Source organism: Ipomoea nil, unplaced genomic scaffold (assembly GCF_001879475.1).
Source record: "Ipomoea nil cultivar Tokyo-kokei standard unplaced genomic scaffold, Asagao_1.1 scaffold1576, whole genome shotgun sequence".
Classification (NCBI taxonomy): Eukaryota; Viridiplantae; Streptophyta; class Magnoliopsida; order Solanales; family Convolvulaceae; genus Ipomoea; species Ipomoea nil.
Genome location: NW_017618004.1, coordinates 1,225,756 through 1,248,047, shown reverse-complemented (window position 1 = coordinate 1,248,047; position 22,292 = coordinate 1,225,756). Strand labels below are relative to the sequence as shown.

Here is a 22,292-nt window from a genome sequence, read left to right as displayed (position 1 = left end):
ATGAATCGAATAAGTCAATATTTTTGGATTGAATGTGATTTAAAAATGTAAATTGAAACCAATGAGTCATATATATTTCAAATAAAATGGATGAATTATTATTTATTGTTACAAGAATTGTGCAAAGAGCTACTAGTACATTACATTAAAAAACATGAGCCTATACTACATAATATATTTAAATAAAATGCCGGAAAAGAATCCTAATAAATAAATCACACCCAATAATGAAGAATAAGATTAGCAGCACACATCTAACACCCAACAACAGCACAATGCTGCACAGCATCCTTTCCAGAATCCATCGCCTCTGCTTTTGGTCTTATGACGCCGCTTGCGGTGGCGGACTTGAGCGTCGCCGGCCGCCGTCGGATACCCCGCAGGCGGAGGAGGCGCTACAATCTGCGGCTGGTTGTTGCTGCTGCTCATCGTGATCGGATTGATGGTCGATAAGAAGATGTTAGGTAAGCTACGTATCGTAGGAACAGATCGATGATGGTTTAATTTTTGAGGATGGAAACGTTAGTGAAGGTGATGTGTATATATAGAGCTGAGAATTATGGTGGCCGGCCGGGCCGGGCAACGACAACGCGTCAAAGATTATTCCAAGAAAGCGGCACCACACGGCTGCTCAGCTCATGTTTTCTGCCGCCTGTCTCATCTAGTTAGCTCCATCAACTAAGGAATTTTTCCCGCGTCTCAATTCTTAGACTGCTTAGTCCTTATTCTTACAACTTACAAAGAATTGGTCGCCAATTTCTAGACAACGGTATTGTATTAATTCATATTCATAGATGATATTAGTTCCTTAAAACAAAATATTCAGTAATTAGTTCAGTTTCAAATAGATATTATAAATTTAAAAATTTACAATAATTATAAAATTGATTTATTTTTTTATATAATTTTCAATTATTACTGAATCTTGATAAATAACTGAGATCAGTCACTTTTTATTGGAGGAGCAGGTTCTTATTTGATCATGTCAATATATCTTAATATGGGTAATGGGTTGGCCTGCGAGATACGCAACCTAACCCGTAACTCAAATACCCCCACGAGTTAAAAGTGTCGAGCCCAATCGTTATGCTTTAGAACCGTGTCCACCTTGTAAGGTGGACATGATTTTATATTCATAATTACTGAACTATATGTTCATAATTATAAAGCTATATATTCATAATTATTGAACTGTATATTCACAATTACATAACTGTATGTTCATAATTATAAAGCTATATATTGATAATTTTTGAACTTCATATTCACAATTATTTTGAATCTCTATATTCATAATTACAGAACTATATGTTCATAATTATGTTCACAACTTTATGTTCATAATTTTTGAACTATATATTCATAATTATGAACAGTTTTGGAATCGTGTCCATCTTGCAATGTGAACATGGTTCCACAACATAATTTGTCTGGCCAGGTTGGAGATTTCTACAGCACATCATGTTTTAAAAAGCGGGCTAAACGGGCCCAACCTGTCAAGTTGGGTATGTTTTGATAACTCAATCTAAATTAATAGTTAGACTTACACGTGTATAGGTTGATTTTTTTATTATTTTTTTTATAAGGTCCAAGTAACACATTGACCAATCTCTTTTTATAAGATGGCAAGGAAATGTGAACTCATGACCTCTACACGAGATTAACTCTATACCAAATTAAAAAATTACCATATTTCAACTAAAAGATTAAGGGGGTGTTCGATATCTGATTAGTTAGTGGATTTGACTAGTTGATAGTATTAGCTAATTGTAGAAAGACGTTTAGTAAATTAACTGTTAACTGATAATTAATTACATACAAAATAACTTTCTCAAAAAACTGATTGAAAAAATTACTTTGAGAAACATTTTAAATTTTAGTATTTTATGGATAGGGATGGCAATGTGCCCTGTCCCCGTCGAGGATCCCCGCCCCCGTAGGGGATGGGGACGGGGACGGGGAAAAATTTTGGGGATCGGGGACGGGGACGGGGAATTTTTGAAATTCCCCGGCGGGGATGGGGACGGGGACGGAGATTCCCCTCCCCGCCCCGCCCCGTCCCCGAATAATTATTATAATTAAAATAAATAAATAAGTTATATATATATATATATATATTTAAAAATTAATACTTCAGTTTTAAATTTTTAAAATTAAAAATTACACTAATTTAAGATTTTTTATTAAAAATTGACCGGGGATGGGGAATCCCCGTCCCCGCCAAATTCCCCGTGGGGACGGGGATGGGGACTATTTTCAATTCCCCGCCGGGGATGGGGACGGGGACGGGGACGGAGTCGGGGTTTCGGGGACGGGGACGGGGAGTATAGTCCCCGTCCCCGCCCCGCCCCGTTGCCATCCCTAATTTTGGAGCACTAAGTTGTTAAAAAAACTAATTAATAAGAATGACTCATATTCCAAGATAAAATGAATAAATAATTTATTGTACAAGAATTCTCCAAAAGAGCACTATGTATACAAGATTTAAAAAAAAAAAAAAAAAAGCACACACACGAACCTCTCCTACATAGAAGATGTATGAAACAAAACATACATGTGAAATCAATCCTAACAAATAAATCACACCCAATAATGAATAATCACATCATCAGATCAGCAGCACACATCTAGCACCCAACAGCAGCACAATGCTGCACAGCATCCTTTCCAGAACCCATCGCCTCTGCTTTTGGTCTTATGACGACGCTTGCGGTGGCGGACTTGAGCGTCTCCGGCGGCCGTCGGATACCCCGGAGGTGGAGGCGCTACCATCTGCGGCCCTTTCGCAGCTGCAAATTAAACATGCATAACCGAAACGCATGAGCATAGAAAACAATTAATTAAGAAAGACCAAACAAAATTAGCAAATCATACGAAACAATAATTAATTACCTTGGTGATCAAATTGGTTGTTGTTGCTGCTGCTCATGGTGTTGATGCTAAGCTAGCTAGCTCGATAACAAATAACAAAATGGTAGGAAGATATATTATATGGGTTAATTGTTGAGTATCGAATTGAATGAAAGAACATTAGCGAATGTGATGTGTATATATAGAGGTAGTATGGATGGATAAATTTGAGTAGGCCGGCGATGACGCGTGAGAGATAGATGATTCCGAGAAACACTGCACGGCACGGCACGGCAGTTTCCATATCTCTGCCGCCTGTCCACTTTAGTTCCGTCACACCGTCCGCCGACTCGCCAATTGAAGCCGCGTACTTTTTACCACGTAAGCGATTATCCTTAGCTTGTACAATAAGAAAATTAATAATTGCAGCCTAGAAGAGTCAAATTCATCATACTCGTTTTCATTTTATAATATCATATCATGGAAATATAATAATGATTTTTTTAGTAATATATTGTCGTATCAGTCCGATCCAAGTTTAAATGGACTAATATTAATATGGGTCAGGTAATATAACCCACTTTAAATTGTGGGTTATGTTGGCCCAGGTTTAAATGGACCTATACAGAAATAGGATGACAAGCGAAAATTGAACTGGTAAAAATTTGGATCTAAAATATTAGGCAAGCAAAATTGACAGTGGATAGAAGCAACAAAATTTTATAAGTCGAAAAGAAAATGTGTTGGTAGAAAGACACTGCAAAGACTCAACGATAAAACTGGACAAAAACTAGATACTACCAACAGATAAAATTGAGACTACTCACTTAAAAGACTATATCCCATTTAAGACCTATCAAAAATGATATTCAACTTGAGCAGAGAAGACAACTTCTTGGCTTACAGCTTGTCCTCGTACTCAGACAGTGGTGTCATCTGCTCCTTAAGCCCTTTCCTCTTGCGGATTAGTGCCACTTGGCTGGAAGCCTGTGAACCCGGCTCCAATGGATCAGAAGCCATCATATCCCAATGATCAAACACACACTGTGGGAAAGCCTGCCCAGAAGTGGAAGCCCTCAGAGTACCAGAGAATCCAAAAGACTCAATAACAGGAAGGTATGCCTTAATATTATAAAGTGGGGTCCCAGGCCTCTGAATCTCCTCAAACACGTGCCCACGTTTTTGGTTCAGAACAGAATAGATACCCCCAAGAGCTTGCTCTGGTGCTTGAATCTCAACCAAGTACACAGGTTCCAAAAGACGGGGCTTGGCAGTAATCTGAGATGCATAGATAACCCTCCTGGCTGTAGGAATCACCTGACCACCACCTCTGTGGATGGCATCAGCATGGAGTACAACATCACAAACTTCAAAGCAGATACCTCTCATGTTTTCTTCAGCCAAAGCACCTTCCTTCGAAGCCCACTGGAACCCAGCCACAACAGAATCCTTAATTTCATTCAGGTACTGAACTCCCTTACACATATCAACAACCATGTTTGGCCCAGTTGTCTCAGGACCAAAGCACCAAATTTTCTTAGCAAGATCTTTATCCCAACCAAATTCTTCTGACAGAATCTTTGAACGAACTTTTGGGTCATCTCTTGGTCCAATACGACCATCATCAATTGCCTCAGCAAGCCCTTCCTCCATTGGCCTAGCTTCCATATAAAGACGGTTGTGCTTGTTGGGAGATTTGCTCATCACAATACGGCAAGACTTCTCAAGGACAGTCTCACGGAAGGAGACAACAGGATCAGATGTAATGATTTCAGCACCACCCATGAAATCATCCTGCAAGTCCTTCAAACAGATCTCAAGATGAAGCTCACCAGCACCGGCAATAATGTGCTCCCCAGATTCCTCAATAGAACAGACAACCATAGGGTCAGATTTGGCCAGACGCTTCAAACCTTCAACAAGCTTGGGAAGGTCGGATGCAACCTTGCATTGAACAGCAACTCGCACAACAGGTGACACAGAGAATTTCATGGCTTTGATAGGATGGGCATCCACCTCTTTTTCATTGGTCAAAGTTGCATTCTTCGTAATAAATTGATCAAGACCAACCATAGCCACTGTGTTTCCACAAGGAACATCCTCAACAGTTTCCTGTCTCTTACCCATCCAAATAACCGTTCTCTGGACATTCTTGACATACAAGTCCTTTTTCTCTCCCGGTATATAGTTTGGACCCATGATCCTGACCTTCACTCCAGTAGCCACTTTCCCAGAAAAAACACGACCAAAGGCATAAAATCTACCTTTGTCAGATGCTGGAATCATCTTGGACACATAAAGCATGAGAGGTCCCTCTGGATCACAGTTTCTAATAGCATTGGCATATTGATCATCAAGAGGCCCCTCGTACAAGTTCTCAACACGGTATTTCTGAGCCGTGGCAGGTGATGGGAGGTGATATATCATCATTTCAAGAAGTGCATTATTTGCTGGCAACCATGTCTGCATGACACGTTTCATCAGTGCCTTGCCCATCAATTCCTTCTCTTCAGATTTCATAGTCACACCAAGTTTCTGCAACATCGGCCACAGCTTATCTTTCTGATCATTCATACAGGTGGTAATAATCTGCTTTATGGGTTCATAACAGAACTGCACAAACCCACGCTTGCATGTGGCAGACCCAGAGTGCTTGCTGGTCCACTTCTTTGTAGCAGGGTCAAAGAAGCTCTCACCCCAAAGCCTTTCCATCATCTTTGATTCGTCAACACCAAACTTGGATGCATACATCCTGGCAAAGTTAGTCAGTGTGAATGCCCAGCCATGTAATCCTGCAGAGAAAGCCACTGTACCTTTCTCTGGGTAAACCTGGACATCACCAAGGAGTGGGTCCTCGTATGTAGCCATGATAACATTAGCATTCTCAATCACCCTTGAGAATGTCTGGTAAGCTTCTTCTCCATCAACTTGGAGCTCAAGGAAGCACCTGTCCATCTTGTTAACAGTCAAGACAGGGCGAATCCTTTCACCCAATGCTTGACGAAGTACAGTCTCGGTCTGGACACAAACCCCTTCAATGCAGTCAACCACCACAAGGGCTCCATCAGTAATACGAAGAGCAGCTGTCACTTCTGATGAGAAGTCAACATGTCCAGGTGAGTCAATAAGGTTGATGAGATACTCATTCCCTGCACGCTCTCCCTTGTAACTCTTCAATTCTGCATCTGACATCTGATAGTACAGAGAAATTCCAGTGGACTTGATTGTAATACCACGCTCAGCTTCATCTGCACGGGTATCTGTCATTCTAACATCACCAGCAACTTCTTGGGCAATGATACCCGCAGCAGCCACAAGAGAATCAGTAAGTGTGGACTTTCCTGGTTTTTCAAGTAATAAGAGAGAATTTCAGCATATTTGCTATTGAAAACAGCACATTAAATAAGAGTAATACAGATTAGCACATAACTACTATAACTCTCATACCGTGGTCAACATGAGCAATAACAGACATATTACGAATATTATGCTTCTTGTCCATGATAGCACGGAGCTCTTCAGCTGTGAACTTCACCTGCAAATGCCAAATCCTTAAGTAAATTCCCCACACTTGTCAACATAACCACAAGAAATAAGATATATTTGTTTTCTTACCATTTTGATAGATCTTTGAATTCACAACTTCTCAAAATTATATTGTAATCTTGCTCCCAAAAAGACCTGCTATAACACAAGAACAAATAGTATCCAATCATCAACAATAGAGATTTCATAAAAACAAAAAGCAGAGCAAGAGAGGCATCAGATTCCAGCACAATGGAAATATCCATAACAAAAACAATAAGCGACGAAATAATTTGCAAACTACATCCATAACAAAAGGAGAGACATACACATGAGTTAATCCTAGAGTGAATAGGATGATAGGTCAACATTAAAAGCCAAACCAATGCTCAACAAATCCAAAAGAAAAATATGAAAAATTACATTGTAGAACAAGATCGAGCATATAATAAAATTCACTGAATATGATCATATGATCATAAGGATTAAAATTACATTGTAGAACAAGAGCATATAATAAAATTCACCGAATATGATCATAAGGATTAAAAACGAAATCTAGATCAAGAAAATAATCAACACAAAATTCACAAAAAAGGATTGAAAATCAAACCTATGATCAAAAGCATATATTGTATTAAAAAAAATCACCAAATATAGCTAAAAAGAGTGATACATTACGCAGTATATTCATCAACAATAAGCTGAAAATCGAGCAAAAGCATAATAAGATCATTGGAGTGCATTAAAATCCGAAGAAAAGAATTACGAAATAAGAAACTCACGTAGCAAGAGAGGAGGAGAAGAGGCGTGATAGCAAGGACGAAAGTAGAGACAATGCGAGGGGAGTGAGCGACAGTTTATATAGCGGTATCAAAACCCTATTATGAGAATAATAACAGTGGCCACAGGCCGGGCTCGTAAGGGGTACGGTTTTTTATTTTATTTTATTTTATTTATTAAACCCTAATTAGACTGACCACTGATCGGGCCGGTACTAGTATAGGGTTTTATTTTTTTGTTTTGTTTTTTTTCCCAATTTTGGAAATAAATAATTTTGCTAACAAACATCTACATACTTTACCATTAACCAACTAAATTACTTTTAACTTATTGATATGTTTTTACAAATGATTTCTTTATCTTTATTGATGTTGGGTGCCTTGAACTACTAAAGTTACACATACAAATATATAACTGTTGGTGAAGAGAGAGTGGCGAGAAGTCTAGAGGGAGGGTGAATAGACTTCTCTAACTTTTCAAACTTATTTAAAACACACAACACTTTGGTAATTTCAACTCTAAGTAACAAACATTAACAACTAAATAACTTGATTGTGCGGTGCTCAAAGAGAGATTCCAAACATGCAACACGTTAGAAACAATTGATATAGCTCAAAGATGATGTATGCAAAGTTTGGTCCGCATGCAAACGTGGGAACTATCAAACCCAGACAGATAAAGATATGCGATAAATCGTTACTGGTTAGTTCGCAGTTAAAGCATGCACAAAATAAATGAGCAATAAGCAAAGTAAAGAGAGAGAGATTTATAGTGGTTCAGAGATGGTGTAATTCTCCTACTCCACTCTTCTCCTTTCACTCCAAGGAGAAAATTCACTATTCTTCGATCACCCATATACAATAGTGAATCAGTGTCTACCGACACTGCCCGAGTGCTTCGCACAAAGCTACACTCCTCCAAAGTTTTTCACAAGCTCCTCTTGTTACTCTGCCTTCCCCGAGTACTTCGCACCAAGCTGTACTCCTACACCACGAGAACTACACACAAAGCTACGCTCTCACAGGGTTTTCACAAGCTCCCCTTGTTACTCTGCCCTTTACAATGAGTGTTATGCACAAAGCTACACTCAACCAGGGTTTTTCACTCTCACCAGTTACTCCGCGCTCTTTCTACACTCAGTAGAGATGTTTACAAGAAATATAATATTTCTCTCTCAGACTTGAATATTTCTAATGAAGCTTAGATCCCCCTTTTTGACTTATTTGAATATTGCTTGCTTTTCTCTCGATTGTGTATCTTTATCGATCGGCCGTGTTTGGTCTTCAAGTCTTCATGGGTATTTATAGCTAATAAAAGCTATTTGCCCATTGATCAACTTTCGATCCTGATCGTCCATTTCAAATGTAGTTGATCAATTAAAGTTGTCAACTTGATCTGCAACTTGATCTTCAACTCTAGATAATAGTCTTTCCGCCTTCGTCAGATGATTCAAATAATTCAAACGTTGCTTGTATGCAGATCTGACACAAAGTCCATTGAAAATTATAGCCTCTAAGTTTGAATGGCTTCTTCGTGTAAATTCTTGACTTTGTGGCTGTGTACTTGATCTAACAAACCAAGTTGATCAATATATTATATTTCTCCTGCTGATTCTTGCTTGAGTATGAAAAGATATCATCGTTAATCAGCCTTCTCCGAGTACTTCCATCTCCATCATAAAAACATTGAGGTCCATAAAAACATCTCGGATAAATTCTTCAAGTCTTGGTTCACGGGCGATCCTTCGTTATATTTCTCCAAAATATATTCATTTTTGTAGCATTCGAACCATGAACCATATGGGTTATGTCATAGAACAACCATGCCTCGTTATACTTTTACCTCGTCACGCCCTGCGGCGTTACAATCTTGTTGGACTCAAAAATGCTTTAAGTGAGATATAACCTTAGGATCAGAACATATTAACACATCTTCCATCTCGGCTAGTGTTACCTTTAATATAAGATGTGTAACTAATTGTTTATATCTCTTGTTTGTCAACCTTCTACTTCGTTACAAACTTGGTACCTCATCACAAGCTACTGCCGTCAGAATGGCTACCTCAGCTCGTTACAAGCTCAAAATAATTTACTTAAGATAAGACTCAAACATAGGATTTACTTGACATATCTTTCCCAAGTCTTCTTCCATCTCTGCTAGCTTAACCTTTAGTGACTTGCATGCAGCTTAAATTTGTTAAGCTATTATCCCGCTTAACCATAATGTTGACAAACTTAGCAATTCATGTAGGCTTTCATTGCATGGGTGCACTATGCTTTGTGAACCAGACTGACTCAAATAGAAATAAAATGGGGACTACAAATATTTTCAAAATACATTTGGCTCATCAAAACTTTACAATATATTCCTAACAATAACCCATATTGTTTTTTTTTTTTTTTTGAAATAAAAGAGCTAATTCATTAATCATACGATGAAAAGTTTTCAATTTTTATTTGCAGAGAAGTTCAAAGTGTAAAAAATTTATAAATTATTCCAAATAATGTTACAACTTTTTAATATTTGAGAAAGTTTAGTTGTAGGAATGAATCAAGAAGTAATGTTAGTTTTTTTTTTTTTTTTTTTTTTTTTTTTTTTTGAAAGCCACCAAAATTGGTGATTATATTAGAGATAAACTGCAATGAAGTCTGGTGTTATAGAATCTCAATATATCGTACCAGTATGAGCAAAAACATGAGATGTTAAAGTATATGTCATAAGATTACCTAATCTAGGAATAAAATGAACTGGGAAAAAAGTAAAAGTAGACAAAATAGTCCTGCACGCGTCAATAAGAAGTAATGTTAGTTAGTTTGTTAGCATGTGAAAAATTAAAAAGTGAATGGTTAAATTTTTATGTCTAATAATTTTTATTTTTATTTTTTTTATAAGAATATAGGTCAAATAAGCTATTCAACTACACGCAATAATGCAATTAGGCCACTGAACCCAAAAAAAAAAAAAAAAAAAAAATTACAATTGAATCCCTAAACTAACTAATTTTACGCCATTAGACTAATTAGATTGAAACCTGAAAAACCTGCAAATTAGACTAATTGTATGAAATTTGTTAGTTTAGGGATTCAATTGTAGTTTTTTAAGATTTAGTGGCCTAATTGCATTATCTTCGATGACCTATTTGACACTTATTCCTTTATTATATAAAATCATACATAGCACTGCAAATATGCAAGAAAACTATGGTCATGTTTCGTAAAATGGCTGTTAGCTGTTAGCTGATTGGGTTAATTAGATGATATAACTATTTTTTTTTTTTTTGAAAGCTAGTATAACTAGTTGATAACATTAGTTGATTGTAGAAATGTGTTTGGTAAATTAGTTGTTAGTTGATAGCTGTTTGGTATAATTTTTTTTATCAAAAAGTTAATTGGAAAAGTTGCTTTGAGCAACTTTTTGAATTTTAGCATTTTGGAATTACAAAGAGCTAATTAACCAAACACTTCTATTGATTTTTTTTAACCAAATCAAACAATTAATAGTGATCAAAAATTCAAAATTGACCTATAGGTTGATTATTTTACCAAACAGGGCCTATGTTGGACTTCCATACCTTAGCATGTTAAGGATGTTTGGACAATATCATCTAGGTACATTGTGCCGGTTATATATTACGGGTGTATTTGATTCGAATACGGGAATCGGTATCCGAATTAAATATTGAATAATTTAAATCGGTTTAGTGAAAGTATTTTGCATGTTTGGTAATAGGATGTAATTTGAGTGATTATTAATATTGTTGTTTGGTGATGTATAACTATATCTACTTCTACTATATAAATATAAATATAAATATAAATATAAATATAAATATATATATATATATATATATATATATATATATATATATATATATATATATAAGCGCCAAAGAAAGTTAAGCCTATAATGGGTAAAAAAAATGTTCGTCAAAATTATTAAATCAAATGAATGGTTCAGATTGTTCAGATTTTAATTTTTCTTTGAGATTTATCATTAATTATCCTTAATTATATGATTATTTGTTAACTTTCTCATTAATATTATTATAATTCCTGTTAATTCACCATTAACAGAAGAAAAACACACAAATCCTTATAGAATTATAATATTAAAGTCTTACTAGAACTCTAACCTACAAATCCTTGTAGAATTATAACTACACCGTACCGTACCATTAGTCTAATTATAATATTAAAGTCTTAATAGAACTCTAACCCACAAATCCGTATATAATTATAACTACACCATTAGTCTATATATATTAAGCCATTGCCCACTGGTTAGAAGTACAAATCTAAAGTATTCTGCAACACAACATCAACGGGGAATTTTCATTCCCCAATATAATCTATGCAATGAACAACTCCAATATAATCTTGCCTTGATATACTTTAAAGTACTTATTTGAAATTAAAGATGGGGCATTATCCTAATATAATCTTGTCTTGATATATTTTAAAGTACTTATTTGAAATTAAAGATTGGGCATTACCCCAACCGCGTGTATATATATATATATATATATATATATATATATATATATATATATATATATATATATATATATATATATATATATATATATATATATATATATACACACACACACAAATAAGAGCCATTAAAATTATGCCTATAATGGGTAAAAAAAATGTCCGTCAAATTATTATTCAAATTTTATTTTTCACATGAACCTTATAAAAATATAATAAATATTAATATTTTATTCAATACTTCCACATGAAACATGTAGGGGAACAAACTAACTACTACTGCAAAATATCAACCGGCACTTCATAGTACAACTAAGATCTAAAAATCCCAATCATGTATACAACAAGGAAAATCAACATCTTCCTATACCATAATCTCATTGTATGACGATGCCATCTATGCTCCAATTGCAATTAACACACTACCAACAAAAAGAAAGAGGACAAATAGTGAAGATGAAGACAATGACAATATTACTTAAAAGAGAATTAAGAATACTTAGAAAAATTCAAACCAAAAGTAGTATTTATTTAGACTATCGTTTTTAGACCAAGTATTTAGACTATCAATTTTACAAATTAAAGTTGCAAACATTTATTTTAGTGACAATTTTGATGAATTTTCTATATTATCTCGCATTCATATACTTTGAGTTACATATTTAAAAAAACAAATTCGACATTCAATTACTTATGTATGAACTTCTCCAATATAATTTTGCATTGATATACTTTCAAATATTTATTTAAATATAAACATTGGACATTAACTCATTCGCGCAATGCGCGTGTAAAACTAGTAATAATTGAAATAAAGGTTTAAAAATACAAAAACAAAAATTAAGACAATTGATCATAGTATGATGACACCCAAAGCACGATATGAATAAAAAATCAAAACAAAAATCTAAAAGCATTAATCCTATATAGTGAGGAATTTAAGTTACGTAATGGTTTTTTTTTTTTTTTTTTTTTTTTTTTTTTTTTTTTTTTTTTTTGTGGAAAAGGTAATGGGGTTTTAAATAATAGGGGTGATGATGACATGGGATTCCGGGGTCATTTTATTGAATAAGTCTTGGCCCAATGAGGTGAGGAAGGAAGTATGGAGGTAGGGACGGAGCCAGGAATTCTGTTGAGCGGGGCGAAGAAGCAGAGACGGGTCCTTACATTTTTTCGAGTGAAGGCGAAACATGAAAATAAAAGAGATAATTTGAAAATAAAAATTGAAGAAACATAGGTATAAATATTGTTGGATATGAGTGAAAAATAAAACACATCAAAATTTTATAAAAATATTCATAACAAAATATTTTGAAATATAATTAATTTGATAAAATAATTTGAATAGAGAACACATTATAAATTACACGTCTCATTATTAATATAAAAGAATGTTATACATACATACATATATATATATATATATATATATATATATATATATATATATATATGTGTGTGTGTGTGTGTGTGTGTGTGTGTGTGTGTGTGTTAAATATTATAAAAGCTATTAAATGAGCTAAGAGAAATTGTGAAACTACCAACAAAGGATTTGAAACATAGACCTTCATTGTAATAACCAAACATGTGCTCTGCTAACTAATCTAACTCACTTCTTGTTAACATTTCTCTGTTTCTTTATACTAATACTAAAATTTGTACTATATATACATATATACATACAAAGATTATATATGGGGTCACTGCCCCCTCCCCCTGGCTCCGTCCCTGCATGGAGCAAAATAATATAAGATGTACTACCATGGGGTTTAAACCGACAACCTTAAGCACAACAACACAAGTTTCGAACCACCAAGCTACCATGCATCTTATATACAAGAAGGTAGGACAGTCTATTTATCCGTGTGGATATCGTTGACATCCAAGTAGTGGGGGGACACGTGTGCGCCCGAGATTGAAGGCAAGCTGATGCCGTACACTTGTCAAGCATCTGTGAAGTCTTCAAAAATATAAATAGGGTGTCTTATCTCCCTTAAGAAATCATCTCTTAGATCACTTAACCCCCCAGTCTAGTAGTATGGATTCCTAACCTTCAACCCATACACCAGGGTTCGAGATTGCACCAGTATCTTGGGCTTTGTATGCACTTTTTTGGGTGAGCAATAATACTACTATTTTCTTACCTCCAGTTATGTACCTCTATACTCGATTTATGGTGGACCTGATTCCACCATAAACCGTCATTGGTACCGTTTGTGGGGAACGCTACAAAAAGCACGTGTTCATAATTTCTACTCGTTTTACCCTTGGTCCCCTTACGCAATCAAACTCGATATATACTCAGATGGCTGAGTCACAAAGCGAACGTTCCTTGGACCCACAGGAATGCCTTAAAATGCAAGGCAAGGGTCAGTCCGGTTTATAGTGAACCTGATTACAAGATGCATGGTAGCTTGGTGGTCTGGAAGTTGTTATGCTTGAGGTTGTGGGTTCGAACCCCATGGCAGCACATCTTATATTATTTTGCTCCATGCTTCATTCTTCCATTGGGTCAAGACTTATCCAATAAAATGGGATTCTTGGGTCCCATGTCCTCATTAACGGGTAAATCAATTCTATACTGATTTAAAAATTTGTATGTTTAGCCCTGAACCAGGCACACCCTAATAACACGTTTGGTTTACGGGATGAATTTTGAAGGAATATAATAGAAACTATTTCATAGGGAATGGAATAGGAATTGTATTATATTGTTTAATTCGGTGAAGGAATAGAGTTTAGGAATTGTATTCCAATGTTTATGTTTTGCATGCTTTCAATATTCACAATCATTTGAGTTCATAAGCATAATATTCTATGTACATTTATTCCGCAACGCACAGTTTGAGTTAAATTATTTTATAAATGTAAGTATTGAATATTCTTCATCTTATTTTATTATTATTTGACCTTCTAAGAGTTGAATATAAAATTGTTTGAAAAGTTATTCACCCCCTCCTCCCTTTAAACTTTTCACCACCAAAACGTGACTAATAAACCCAAAAGGAAGGAGCTTCTATATGATACAGTATTCGATATTATGACCTTTGGCACTATTCATTCACATTTTTCTACTCCTCCCTGTAGAGAACGACTATTTTGAATTCTCCAAAAATAAGGAAAAATGGAAGAATGGAGATAGAATTCTAAATCGAATAATTAATTTAGTAAACAAGTTTGGTTTTTTTTTTTTTTTTTTTTTTTTTTTTTTTTTTTTTTTTTTTTTACTTCTTCAATTCCTTGTTTTATAAAAAATCTTTCAATTTTTCATTTTGGGAAACAACCCAATTATGTCTTCTTTTTTTTTTTGAGTATACTTAGGTTTATATCATCGAACACAGTGACTAATTCTTTCGTTGAATTGTACACTTCTTTTAAGTGGGACAACTGGCCTGAATTCTTTAAGCCTTTAACTATTGAGTTCATTGAACTTTACTCATTTGATATTATACTAAGTTCTCTAAAATCTTATTTCGCCGACTTTACTACTCAAGTACATCAATATATTCTACGAGATGTACTCCAATTTTTGCTAGTATGCTTCTTTGATGTTAATTTCATTGAATTCTTTCAAATAGAATTTTAATTTTTTTTTTTTAAAATGGACTATAGGCCACGATTTTTTACTATTTGACACAATCAAATTTAGTCCTTTTTATCCGGCCAACATCATTTAGTCCGTTGTAAGTACTAATTTGATGATTTGGAAGTAGAACTCACGTATGAAAATATTGCATGGATAATGATAGTCTTACCCATATTTGGATAAGATTTTCCCTTTTTGATATATTATCTTACTTAGATCGAATAGTTAGTTCCCTGATTTAATTCTAACAAGAAATCGTTTATCTCGTCAAATTATCAGCAGAAGGATAATTTTGAAAGGACTGAAATACATTTATCCATTAATTAATTCAGACATATCACCCTATAAATACCACTCTCTACATCGCTGCACTCTTCACACCGTCAGTACTTCAATCTTCTTCTCCATCAAATCTCTGTGAGAAATTAAGCAATCAATTTGGTGAGAATGGGAAAGGGCGCTAATGGAGTACCCACCGAAAACAACATGGCTGCTTGGCTTCTCGGCGTTGGCAACCTCAAGATTCAGCCCTTCAACCTCCCTCCTCTTGGTATATATATATCATCACCTTCGATTTTGAATATATATATAATGTTATTACTGTATTTAATTTGAGTGTTGTTGTGTGATAGGTCCTCATGATGTTAGAGTGAGTATGAAAGCAATTGGTATTTGTGGGAGTGATGTTCACTACCTCAAGGTGATCGATCATCCTTTTGTTTATGATTTTTAGGGTTTTATTTTAATTTTCAGTTGATTGATATAGAATTTGATTATTATATATTCAGCATGGGAGGTGTGGAGATTACATTGTGAAAGAGCCCATGGTGATCGGCCACGAATGCGCAGGAATCATTGAAGAAGTCGGGAGCGAGGTGAAGAGTCTGGTCGCCGGCGACCGCGTGGCGTTGGAGCCTGGCGTTAGCTGTTGGCGGTGCAGCCATTGCAAGGAAGGCAGTTACAATCTCTGCGACGAGATGAAGTTCTTCGCCACGCCGCCGATCCACGGCTCTCTCGCTAACCAGATCGTGCATCCGGCGGATCTGTGCTTCAAGCTCCCGGAGAACGTGAGCTTGGAGGAAGGCGCGATGTGCGAGCCGTTGAGCGTGGGCGTGTACGCTTGTCGCCGGGCGAACATCGGGCCGGAGACCAACGTGTTGGTGCTCGGAGCCGGCCCTATTGGCCTTGTCTCCATGCTCTCCGCTCGGGCCTTTGGAGCTCCGAGAGTTGCTGTTGTGGATGTTGACGATCAGCGGTTGGCGTTCGCTAAGAAATTGGGAGCGGATGTGATTATCAAGGTTTCACACAAGATGGAAGATGTGGAATCTGAGGTGGAAAACATCAAGGCCGCCATGGGAGTTGGAATCGACGTCAGCTTGGATTGCGCCGGTTTTAATAAGACAATGTCCACCGCCCTTCGTGCAACCCGCTCCGGCGGCAAGGTTTGCCTCGTAGGCATGGGCCACTGCGAAATGACAGTCCCCCTCACTCCTGCAGCAGCAAGGTAATTTTTTATAATTGTATTATTAGTAGAATCTCCATCAAGATATCTGTATTGTGTTTTGTTAAAAGGTTAAAGATGATGGTTGTGTTGTTGTGTAGGGAGGTGGATATAGTGGGGATATTCAGGTACAAGAATACATGGCCACAGTGCATAGAGTTTTTGAGGAGTGGGAAGATTGATGTGAAGCCACTGATCACACACAGATTTGGATTCACACAAAAGGAAGTTGAAGAGGCATTTGAAACCAGTGCTCGTGGTGGCAATGCTATCAAAGTTATGTTCAATCTTTAGAGTTTAGATTCAATCAAAGTTATGTTCAATCTTTAGAGTTTAGATTCATTATTGCCATTCATCAATAACTTAATTAGCTAGAAATTGATGAATAATACAAATACAGTTGATGAATTAGCTAATGTAATAGTTAGACTTATAGTCTCCTTTTTTTTTCCCTTTCTTTTACTTAGGTACTTATATTTACGTAAATCAATATGCATACAAACTCTAGTTATTTTCGTCCAAAATTTTTTGTACCTTGTGCATTTGAGAGTTATCTTCTTAAATTCTTTGTCTATTTTTTGTACCTTTTGATAACTTAGCTTAAGGAATGAAAAGTGAGGATGACCTACAGTTGGACAAATTCTATAATTAATCTAACTCATTTGACACCACCTTAGAGAGTCAAAAACAAAAAGCAGCGCGAGAAAAGGATTCAAAAAATATTTTTCAAATAATAATGTCGAAATATGTTTTTTGCCAAAAGAGATCTTTTTTCCATTAGCTAAAATATGTATTTTTTTGCTTTATTTTCTTAAATTAAAATAGCCAAATTGAAAAAAATTAAAAATAACTTATGCATTTTTTTAAAATAAAATAAAATTTCCAAGTCAACTCTTAGGATGTGTTTAGAACCGGGAAAATGATTTAGGGAAATAATTTTTTTGAACTTTTTAGCAAAACATGAAAAATTAAAATCAATGAAATATTCTTTCTGAAAATAACTTCCTCCAAAATTTGAAAATGTCATTTTCTAGAACTACAAGTACATGACCAGTCAACATTTTCCTCTTTCTCTCAAACCTTCTTCATTTTCTCCTCCCAAATCTCTTCTTCCATCAACCATCTAAGTATTTCTCCTTTTCTTTTTTTATTAAATTATGAAGCCAAATTTTTTTATTACAAAAAAAAAATAAATAAATAAATAACACTGATTTTACTTTTTAAAGAGATGCCCCTTGGATTGCTTGTATAAACAAAATGTTTGTTTTTAATGCACATTTGTTCGCTCAAAATTATTTAAGATTTGATACAATTCTGCTTATTATCTGAAAAATGAACTAAATATAACAAGACAATTTTCTAGAATGTAACCAAACACAGAAAAAGAAAATCTATTTTGAAAAATGAGTCATTTTACAAAAATTATTTTCTAGAAGTTACTTAGTTTTTAAACACACCATTAATTCTTGATTCATTCCAACCAGTGGTTTTTTGTTTTTTTTTTTTTGGTCCAAATTTCTTATCTATCTAGGACTATGCCACTTTTATCGGGTATTATCCCGTAACAGAGATTCAGATGGAATAAGGAATATGCCATTTTTCTCCAAAATAAAAAATAAAAATAAAAAACCATTTAATTTATATCCATTTTGGCGGTATTTGCTAGAATCATAATATACTCTCTTTGCCTACATAGCTACATGCCTTTTAATTCATGTTTTTTTTTTTTTTTTTTTTTTTTTTAAGAATCTTTCTTGTGCTGGTGCATACATTCCATTACTATTAACGAGTTTTGTCAACTCAAGATATTATTTTAGCGTGTAAATAAATTTAGAATAAAACTTTTAACGTCCAAAATATGTAACCTTCTAGAGTAATGTGAAATTCCTAAAAATGGTTTTGTAAATTTTATTTGAATACTATTAACTCTATTACAAGTAATATCTGTTATATACTTTTTCTAACTATTGCAGTCCAAAGAGTCAATATCCTACCACCGGGGTTCGGTCCTGTGACTTTCCCTCAATGAGAGCCACAGAGGTGTCATCTGAACACAAGGTGATTTTGTAATTAATTTACTCACATTTCAGAAAATTGCATTCCTCCCAAATTCACAAGTAGCATGATATTTCCAAGGTGGTGAAATTTAGAATGTGATGATTTGAATCAAATGCACCCTTAGAAATAAGCTTAGAATCAAAGCTTTTCGGCTAAAGATTTGTCAAATAATAGATGGGAATAAGTATCAAATAAGGCATCTAACTACATACTAAAGTGTAATTAGATTACTGAACTCAATAAAACTACAATTAAGTTCAAAAAAATTACAATTAGGTTAGTGAACTACACAAATCCATGTAATTTAATCTAAAATAACTTATTTACCTGTTAATGTGTTGATGTGTCGGTTTCCTTATTTAAAAATAATTTTAGTAATTTTATTTTAATGATTTTAAATCAATTATTTTTTTATTTTTTTGAGATAAAACGAGAGTCATTTCAACGACTTAGCCGCCGGCCAGCCGCTGCGACCAGCACAACCACCAAGCCATCCGTCGCCACCCCCACACCAGCATTCCCAGCGAGACTAATCCACAGGGAAACAGAAGCCTTAGTTAATAGACCAACATCAACTACAATTTCCCTCTCGATCAAAACCCTTATATATCACCAATAATCTAACTGGTAACAAAGAAGTCTCAAACTATCAAATAATTATTAAAAAAAAAAATGGCCTAAGACGAAGGGGGTTCGTCTCCATGGCCGTCCATTTGTCTCCGGCCAACCATGGAGACGATCCCCTTCGTCTCCATGGTTGGCTGGCCAGAGACAAAGGGTCCTCTTCGTCTCCGGTAAGATTGGGGGTTGTTCTTTTTATTTTATTCAATAATTATTAAAATAAAATCTTAAAAATTATTTTTAAATAAAGAAACAAAAATGCATGTCAACCACATTAACAATTAAACAAGTCATTTTAGGTTAAATTGCATGAACTTGCATTGTTTCCCATTTAATTGTAATTTTTTTAGTTCAGTAGCTTAATTGCATTTTGGTGTGTAGTTAAACAGCTTATTTAACCATTATAGATGGTAAAACCAAGTAAAACAAACACAGAATCCTTCAAACCAGATCAGAGTTAATTCAGGCAGCTATAATATAATATTATTTGTTATCTTCAAACCCAAAGTCAGCAAAACATTGTGGCAAAACCATGTGACGCAACAAAGCGAAATTGGTTACGTTGGATATACACATCAAGGAGAGCTTCATTCCACGCACGGTTTGACCATAACCAAGGCAGGGCTAAGACCATAAACAGTTTGTGGTTTGACAAATTAAAGCAGATATTTTGATGGCAGTAAGGCAGTTAGGCAGTTACAGGTAAATACACACAAATACTTGTATAATTCTAATTAATGGAGTTTTCTTCCATTTTGTTGCCATTACAAACTTACCAAGGAGAAGAAGGAAAAATGGAATTAGAATCATCAACAATTCTGCCATCAGGATAGGAATATTCACTCAACAGGTAAGCAACAATATAATACCAGAAACAGATTTATTGCTGGTACCAAGTGATGGGTAGGTACTAGGTAGGCCTTGCTCACTTCTCCTGGGGTTCATTGTTTCCTCAGTAGTTTCACCTCACCAGTAGTCCCCACATGAACACAAGCCATCCTTAAAATGATCAACAATCTTGGTTGTCAGCTTAATTGTTGTATGGCAGTCACTACATATCCTAAGATTCTTAATGACATGGATTATATTGTTGCACCAGGTACAGAATTCATAATCCCAAATACCACAGCCAACTTCTGGCTATTATTATTATTATTATTATTATTATTATTATTATCTCCAAAAGGTTGAACCCCAATATTATTAGAAATAATGATCAAATAGATCATCGAACTACAATGGTATGTGGAGGCATTATTAGCTCTTTGTGTTTCAGTAGGTTGAGAAAGTATATGAACAGATACTACAATGTAATAGAGCTAGTAACATTCAAAAAAAAGATTATCGAACTACAAAAAAAAAAAAAAAAAAAAAACAAAAAAAACAAAAAAACAAAAAAACAAAAAAAAAAAACAAAAAAAAACAAAAAAAAAAAAACAATAAGGTCATTAAACTTAAAAAATTGCAATTGGGTCACTGAACAATACAGAATGTTGCAATTGAGCCAAAAAAATAACCTATTTACTAGCTATGTGGAGATTATCATGTTAAAATAATTTTTTTTTATTTTATTCTAATAATTTAAAATAATAATTTTTTTTTTTAAAAAAATAGTTTTGTTATTTTAAATTATTAAAATAAAATAAAAAATTATTATTTTAATATGATAATCTATAAACAAGTTATTTTTTATTCAATTACAACATTTTAAATTATTTAAGAACTTAATTGCACTTTTTGAGTTCAATGTTCTTATTGCATTTTCTTTGGTAGATCCTTATTCCTTATTATTACTCCGTATTATTTACCTAGTCAATCGTAAGAATCGAACAGAGAGAGGCGAACGAAACGCAACCAACCAGATCATCGGGCGATCCGATCGGACCACGGACGAGAGATTAGCGAATCAGAGGGCTTCGAACGGCAATCTTCACCAAACTTGGTCTCCGGGAGGTCCGATTCATCAGCGGCAACGAATAAGCACCAGAACTCCGGCGGTGGCCTTGGATCCAAGTCTCTGCGAACGGTAAATTTGGAGCAGATTTCAGGCAGACTGGGCGTATAAAAGGTAGGCAATTCAATCAACCACCAATCTCATAAATTCACTCCGCACACCAAAGTCGGTCTTCGTCACCATCCGTTTCTTGGTTCGTAATTCCGGCTGGCAGCTTCTTCTCCGGTTGGTGGTAGCGACGTTTTTGGCAGACCACTCATCCTGTTTGTAAAATTGCATCGAAATTACCTTGGAGGCAGCAAAAAGCTTTCGGCGGCACCACATTTTTGGCAGCATTCTTCCTGGTTTTATTTCTCTTTTCTTCAAATTGCAATATAATGCCTTTTTATTAATTCTTCAATTCCCAGTTTGTAAAGTGAACTGCTACGTGGATACTAATTGAGTATAGTGACAGATTGCTTAGCTTTATCACAGTTTCTTTCATTCTTATCCAAAACTTTGAATTGTATTGTAGCTTAATGTTTAGTATTGTGCTAATTGATTATAATAATGTCGACCTACCGTGTTGATTGTTGTTTTTGTTTTTCTGCCCTTTCCTGTTAATTTCATTATGCATTGCTAAATATTTTTGTCTAGGAATACGATGATTTTGCTATGAAAATTTCGTATTAATTTGTCTAATCTTGCTATATATATGAATACCAAGGCGGTGTACTTGAAGGAAAAAGAATAGAAGTATGAATACTTCTTTTGACATAAATATGAGGTGAGGAATCCAGAAAGAGACCACCCAACTTTCTCAACCCCAAAGAAAAAATTTAAGGAACTGTTTAGAAAAACAGATCTTGGTAAACACTTGAAGGCTTCAGAATTCAAATGCTGCAGAAATGGAAAAACAAAAGCTATCCTATAGAAAAACAG

General features: G+C 34.9%; 2 protein-coding genes across 2 annotated transcripts; one reads left to right on the top strand and one right to left on the bottom strand.

Annotated features, from left to right (window-relative positions):
• Nucleotides 1-3,549: 3,549 nt before the first annotated feature.
• On the bottom strand, nucleotides 3,550-7,227 carry LOC109190393 (elongation factor 2-like). The gene is made up of 4 exons (XM_019340860.1): nucleotides 7,161-7,227; nucleotides 6,466-6,531; nucleotides 6,298-6,385; nucleotides 3,550-6,191 (listed from the first exon to the last, which is right to left on the bottom strand). The coding sequence occupies exons 2-4, from the start codon at nucleotides 6,466-6,468 to the stop codon at nucleotides 3,751-3,753; spliced, it is 2,532 nt and encodes an 843-aa protein (XP_019196405.1). The 5' UTR covers nucleotides 6,469-6,531; nucleotides 7,161-7,227; the 3' UTR covers nucleotides 3,550-3,750.
• An 8,405-nt stretch (nucleotides 7,228-15,632) lies between these two features.
• LOC109190394 (sorbitol dehydrogenase-like) lies at nucleotides 15,633-17,219 on the top strand. Its single transcript, XM_019340861.1, has 4 exons — nucleotides 15,633-15,787; nucleotides 15,870-15,937; nucleotides 16,026-16,741; nucleotides 16,840-17,219. Exons 1-4 carry the CDS (start codon nucleotides 15,685-15,687, stop codon nucleotides 17,030-17,032), a joined length of 1,080 nt encoding a protein of 359 aa, XP_019196406.1. The 5' UTR covers nucleotides 15,633-15,684; the 3' UTR covers nucleotides 17,033-17,219.
• The last annotated feature ends 5,073 nt before the right edge of the window (nucleotides 17,220-22,292 follow it).